Source organism: Calliphora vicina, chromosome 4 (assembly GCF_958450345.1).
Source record: "Calliphora vicina chromosome 4, idCalVici1.1, whole genome shotgun sequence".
Lineage (NCBI taxonomy): Eukaryota > Metazoa > Arthropoda > Insecta > Diptera > Calliphoridae > Calliphora > Calliphora vicina.
The window spans coordinates 26,349,279-26,356,504 of NC_088783.1; the positions used below are offsets into that span (position 1 = coordinate 26,349,279).

Sequence of the window (7,226 nt, forward strand, 5' to 3'; positions counted from 1 at the left end):
CCGAAATAAGGGATTCACACTGATAAATTATAAGTGCACTGTATATAAAATTCAATGGAAATAACAATTTTAACTGTTTCTAATTTTTATATATTTTAATTATAGTAAAAAATTATCGGTCTAATTTAAATATTCGACATCTTTTTATTAATTTTAATTACAATTTATTATTTATGTGGTCGGATTTGACCGACTATAGTTGTTTAATTGTTTCTTCTGTGTTTATTTTATGAATCATGAAAAATGTGTATGAATTTTAAAAATGTGATTATGTGAATTTTATTACAAGTTTTAATTGATTAATTAAGTTTTTAAATATAAATTTGGCTGTTGGTTAAAAAATGTGTAAAATTAATTTAGAAAATTGTATTCAATTAATTAATTTTTTCTGATAAAATCAGTGAATTATGTTATAAACAGATGGAAAAATATTATACATCATGAAAAAATTTTAAATATTTTTAGTTAAACAAAATTTTCACTTAAAAATTAAAATTTTTTATTTTTTTAATTTTTTCATACAGGTAAAAAACAATTTTGTTTGTCAATACCCAGTATACTGTTCAAATATATTGTTTAAAATTGTAACAGATTTTTAATAAATGAATCAACCGCATTTAACACAAAGCAGCATGTCGTCCAATACTACGTACAAATTGATTATAATTGCAGCAATATGAAACGCCACTATCAGGTTCCGAATTGAATGTCAAACCCCTTGGACATGCAACGCTGCGACAGTAGTATGTACTAATTTTAACATTTTTATTATAGTCATTGTTTAATGTAACGAAAGCATAGCACATATTAGCATATTTAACCACTTTATAGGTCCACAAGGGTATGGGATTCTTGTTGTTGGGCATTAAGTACATGGGAATATTTACTTTACTTGTGGAATGCGTTAAACTTAGAATATCGAATGATCCGGTAACAACTACAGCATATCTATTTCGAGCTGGTAAATTGTGAATCCAGTTTTCGATACGTTTCCAGTTCCTACGATTACTGCCACGAAATTGTGGCATAACATTAACGTACTTAAATGTTTCATCCATTTGATCGTAAGTGGGAAAGTCTTGAGAATTAACTAAATGGCCACGTTCCAATACCAATGTTGTATTATCGGCTACATACTTTTGCTTGTCACCCAATAATCGAACAAATGAATTATATATATTTGCAGCTTGAAAGGAAAGTTCACGTTCTCTTGACACTATATTGTCTTTTTTAAATACTGATGGTCTCTTATAAGTTGAGGCAGCTAAATTAAAACCATATGATTTGTGAATTGAATACAAAGCCTGTTCATTTCTTTTACTATAGCAGACTTCGTAGAGCGGTATTATGTTTTTTCCTGGTAGAGTGTAACGGACTTCATACATATCACCACCCATGCGTCGACATGAATTTTGTACGGGTTGCAATGCAACATCTGCTTTAATGCGTCCAGGACATTTAAATTTGGGTGTCTTTTTCTCTACCAATTTACCATTTTTACACAATATTTGTCTAACCCTGGTCATTGATTTACATACCAAATATAATGTTGATTGATCTTTTATATTATCAGTATGTAAAACATCCCAGGTTGTACGTGTGGGTCTCGTAGCAAAAATCCATTTTTTATCCATATCATCAGAAGTTAATTTGCAATTTTTCGCTAGCACTCCTAGTAAAGATAAGAAAATATAAGTGTTCCACGGAAATTATTATTACTCAACAAAATACCTTCTTGTATGATTACTAGGATTGTTAATAGTTTAAGTAACATTTTGTTTTTATTTATTTTGTATTGTTCCGAGACTTGCTTTTGTGTTGTATGCACTTAATGCAAGTGATTTTAAGTAAAATGCAGTTTAGTATTTATAGCGAACTGCAGACAGTTGGTTTTCGCTCAAAGTATCCAACATTGTAGAGGTCTTGAACGACATTTGTATACCACTTCAATAAAGTTCATTATAGTGTTTTAACAATATTATATTCACAGTAACTATTTATATGATTGTGGTAACCATAATATGGTTAACTTACGATTCACATGATTGTGTCAGTCATATATATGATTGCAGTAAACAAGCATATATTTGTGAGAACCATTTTTATGATGAATCATTATATCATAATATGTTGTTCTCAGATTAATAAATCCATAACCGATTTATTTTGAAAATATATGTATGTGTCAAAGTATTTTTGAACCTCTGTGGTTTCTAATGAATGGTTTTATGACTTTTCACTGTTGAGCAGGTTTGTGTGTTTGTTTTTTTTTAACAATTTTCTCGCTTACCATTTAGTATTTCTTCCCTTACACAACAGCACATAAGAAGCTAATACTTCTAAGCACATTCAATTAAGTTCCATTGTAGCGTACACCCTGACTACAATATTTTCTAATTTTATTGCAAAATAATTTATTTAATCATTTATTTAAATATATAATAAAAGATTATTTTATTAGTAATAGAATTATTTAAAATTGGCATTAAATAGGTGATGGAAGTTGATCAAAACCACAATAGGTTTTATTATACTTCCCTTATACTTAACGCGACCAATTGGCTTTTTTTTATCATAGAAAATTTTTTGAAAAATCGGAATCTGCAGGTTACACAATATATAGGAAAGATGACAAAAGTTATGGTCACACATAGGCAAATATTTACCTATGTCCGTCCATCTGTCTGTCTGTCTGTCTGTTGAAAACACGGTAAGGCCCAAACGAAAGCAGTTAGCTGGCTGAAATTTATCATAAATACTTTATATTGATTTAATTGGTATTGAAAATGGGCAATATCGATTCATGACTTAACCTAGCCCCCAATTATTAAGTACTCTGAAATTATGCTGTAAAGTATTTCGATAATCGGTCAACATTTACCCCTGGTCCTCATTGAACATTCATAATTGTCTTGTATTGGATGTATGACTTAAAAATTTGGGATTATAATAGACCTCGTATCTATTGTCTATATACAGTGAGCCTCAAAAGTGAGTAAACAGCAGCGAATTTTTTGATTTTTTAAGATCATGAAAATCATTATAGTCCGACTTAAATCTATATTTTTCACAACCAAAGATATTATTCAAGCCAATCTCTATCAAACCGAAACTTTAAAATTTTAATCATGGATAAATTTTAGAATTTTCATTATCTTAAAAAATATCCAATAATTTTTGGTGTATACTCACTTTTGCGGCTCACTGTATGTCATTTTGAAAGGTAAATATCTGTCATTTATTATCACTTAGTTATTGAACATTATAGTGTAAATAACGAAAATGTCGAATTTTTTACCAACGAATCATCATATGCAGGAAGTTTAGCTTTACTTCATTATTTTGACAAAAAGTGGAACCGAAGCACACCGATTCCTCAGCAAAGCTTATGATAAATGTGTTCCGTCGGTTTCAACGAGTGAGAGATGGTTTGTGCGGTTCAGAAGTGGTGATTTTTACACGAAAGGCAAAGATCGCCCAGGCCAGGCAAACAATTTTTAAGACCTAGAATTGGAGGCACTACTCCATGAATATTGTTGTAAAACTCAAAAAGAATTTGTAAAATCATTGGGAGCTACTTAAGCAGCAATTTCAAAACGTTTGGTAGCAGCAGGATTCATCTAAAGGCAGGGAAATTGCGTACCAGACTTGTTAAAGCCGAGAGACCTTGAAAGACGATTCTGCATGTCCGAAATTATGTTCCAACGCTATAAAAGAAAATAATTTTTGCACCCAATCATTACTTATGATGAAAAATGAATCCATTGCAAAAACCTTATGTGAAGCCCGGTCAACCAGCCGAATTGGCAACAAAGCCAAATACCCATGGCGCTAAGGCAATTATCTGTATTTGGTGGGAGTAAAAAGTCCTATCTACTATGAGCTGCTGAAATCTGACCAGCCCATCACTGGAAACCTGTACAGAACGTAAGTGATTCGTTTGAAGCGGATATTGGCCAAAAAACGCCCAGAATATGCGACCAGACATGACATTGTAATATTCCATCATGGCAACGCAACAATTCATAACGATCTCTCTGGGATACGCTTCACTTTGGCTTTATTAGTTCTTGGCCTCAAAAGATGTGCTATTCATTTGGCTCGAAATCCATATGTTTCCAGAAAGATGAGAAAAGGTCACAGCTTACAATGTAGATATTGATTTGAAATTAATGTCAAGTTAAGTGTTAGGTAAAGTTATCTGCTAGGTATTTTACGCCGTAGATATCCACTATGAAAATTACTGGTAGTAAATCATTAATAAAGAAGATTATTTTGCCTTAAAATCTTTCGCACCATTCACAAACACTAAAATCAAATAATATGTCAAACAAAAATCTCTTGCAAATTAATGAAGAGAGTAAGTAAAGTAGCTTTGTAAAAACCTTTTCAAATTAATTTTTCATTAATGTTTATACAGATAAAAACAAACGTGAAATGATAAAAGAAAACTTTTCCAAATTGAATTTATTATTAGGTTAGATTGTATTCGAGATGGTTAAATTGTTGTCAACATTGTGATAAGAGTTGGTGGTTGGAAGGAACATTAATTTTATGCTAAGTTGGATATGAAACAAAAAAAAAAATAATTTAACAAACAACCATTTAAATAAGCAGACCCTTAAAACAAGGCAGTGTTAAAATTTTAATTTAAATTATTTTCAGTTATTCAATTAAAAAAAAAAACACTTACATTTTTATGTGTTTGATTAAAATTTTTTTGAATTCATACTTTTAATTGCGTGTTTTTAACACCAGGATTTATTAAAAATATTTAGAAAAAGGCAATAGAAGACAAACAAAATAGAAGCTAATGGAAATCAGCTCTAAAAAGGCAACAATTTATGTTCAGAATCCTTGTAAATATAAAACTTGTACTTCATTTAAGTCAGTCAGGCACTCAGTCAACCAGTTCATCTGCCAGTCAGTCATCTAGTCTCTCATATCTTTCTCATTTTTTTATGTATATGATAAATAAAAACGCTAAGAAAACATCATTAACATGACATTATGAGTATTTGAAGGAAAAAAATGAGAAAAACTGAAAGTTGTGTGATAATTTATTAAGAATTTTTTATCTAAATAAACAATGTTGTTGCCAGTTAAAGAAAGTTAAAGCAACAAAATAACAAAATGTAAATTTCACTTGCAGATCTTTTGCTCAATCTCCAAGGACTGGAGACAATTTGTACTTTTTTGGGTTTGAAAATTTACATATTAAATGCAAGGAGACAGAAAAAAGACAGCAAGAAATAATCGTGTATAAGTTTAGAAAAGTTGTTACTTTTTGTTTTACTTTGTATTTTTCTTAATTTATGTATTTTAACACTTGTTGATTTTCTTATGGATGCCTGTAAATTTTCTTTATTCAAATGGTTTTCTGTTTATTTTTCCACTTAACGAGTCAAGAATCCAGTGAATGTTTTAATGAAGGGTTCTTCAAAAGTACGAATGAAAAAAACACCAACAATAAACAACTTTTCCTAACAGGATATTAGAAAAAGAAGTGGAAAATGTTGGCCAAGACTATTTTCTTTGTTTATTACAATGAAAAGAAATTAAATTTGTTTAAGAGATGTGTTATGAACACAAGTAGTTTTGACAGTAAATTAAATGAAAAGTTTTCTCTTTGATTATTCTTGTTGAGAAAACATATAAGTTTTATTTGTAACAAATCTAAAATTTACTTTATGCGTTTCAATATTTCTTGTAGTTTATAATTCATGTGTACGACCTTTGTAAAATATTTATAAAGGATTTTTTGGTTAAAATTAACTTCAAAGTACTAAAAAAGGTTTATTGAAAAATATTATTTCAACGAGAAACATTGATTCATGGAAGGAAAGCTTTAGAAGTTCCTTAAATTCTAGAAACTCTAGAAACTTTTGAAATTAAATGTGAATACCTTTGACATAAAAATGCGGGATTTTTACAAATTTATTCAAAGTATTGGCCATTGTTAGCTACGACCTTTTCCCATTTATCTTGCAACATATGGATTCCCCGTCAAAAGAACTGTTCATCTCTTGATGCCAAGAACGAATTAAGCCAATTTCGGATACTCTGTTCCAAAGTGAATCCTAGAGACAGCGTTGAAACAAACAAGTTGTAGTTGGACGGGGCAAGGTCTGGACTATTAGGCGGGTGAGGCAAAACTTCCCAACCACTTCTTTCTAAATAGTTTTTAATAGGTATTGCAACATATGGACGAGCGTTGTTATGACGGAATATTAAGGTTTAGTGTATGGCCGCATATTCTGGGCGTTTTCGGCCAATGCTCGCTTCAAACGAATGTGTTGCTTTCGATGCTGGTTCCATGTGGTAGTGTGTCCAAATTTAAGTAGCTCATAATAGACCCTTTTGCTCACAGAAAATTACCTTAGCGCCATGGATATTTAGCTTAGGTGTCGATTCGGCTGGTTGCCCGGTCTTCTCATACGATCTCTTTCGCTTTGGATTATCGTAATGAATCCATTTTCATCGGCAGTAATGACTCGGTGCTAAAAATAGAGTTCAAGCAACATTTCCCATATGCCAAATCATTTTTCAATGTCTCTCGGCTTCAATTCTTATGGTACCCAATTTCCCTGCTTTTGCATGAATCATGAATCTTGCTTCATGAAGTAATGCTTCTAATTGTTGATCTTCAAACTGTTTCGGCTGGCCTTGACGGCCTTCGGTGTCAATATCACCACATCTGAGCCGATCAAAGTATCTCTCTCACGTTGAAACCGATGGAACACATTCACAATGTGCTTTAGCGGCACTTTTTTTCAAATCAAAGAAGTAAAGCAAAACTTCCCGCATATTATGCCTTGTTGGCACAAAATTCAATAACTCAATTTAAGTCAATCCCAGTTACTTTAACAAATAAAAGTGTTATATTCGTTTGTGGGCTAGGTGAAATTATGGACCGCTATTGGCAAACCTTATCAACAGAGAGTCAGGTAGCTCCTTTCGTTTGGGCTCTGTCATGGACAGATGGACCTACATATCTAGATCGTCTTAGAATCTTATGAGTATCGTTTGGTTCTACAACCAATATTTCGATATTTTACAAACGGAATGACAAAATCAATATACCCTTTTTTGATATTAGGTATAAGACTGAATAAGACGAATCGTCATATGCGGAAAGTTTAGCTTTACTTCTTTAATTTGAAAAAAAGTGCCGCTGAAACACACCGTCATCTATATAAAATGTTGAATTCAACAACCAAATAACT

The 7,226-nt window shown here is 31.3% G+C and overlaps 1 protein-coding gene across 1 annotated transcript; it reads right to left on the bottom strand.

The window, feature by feature from the left end:
* Positions 1-236: 236 nt before the first annotated feature.
* LOC135957888 (uncharacterized) lies at positions 237-1,827 on the bottom strand. Its single transcript, XM_065508719.1, has 2 exons — positions 1,732-1,827; positions 237-1,672 (listed from the first exon to the last, which is right to left on the bottom strand). The coding sequence occupies exons 1-2, from the start codon at positions 1,772-1,774 to the stop codon at positions 618-620; spliced, it is 1,098 nt and encodes a 365-aa protein (XP_065364791.1). The 5' UTR covers positions 1,775-1,827; the 3' UTR covers positions 237-617.
* Positions 1,828-7,226: the final 5,399 nt, after the last annotated feature.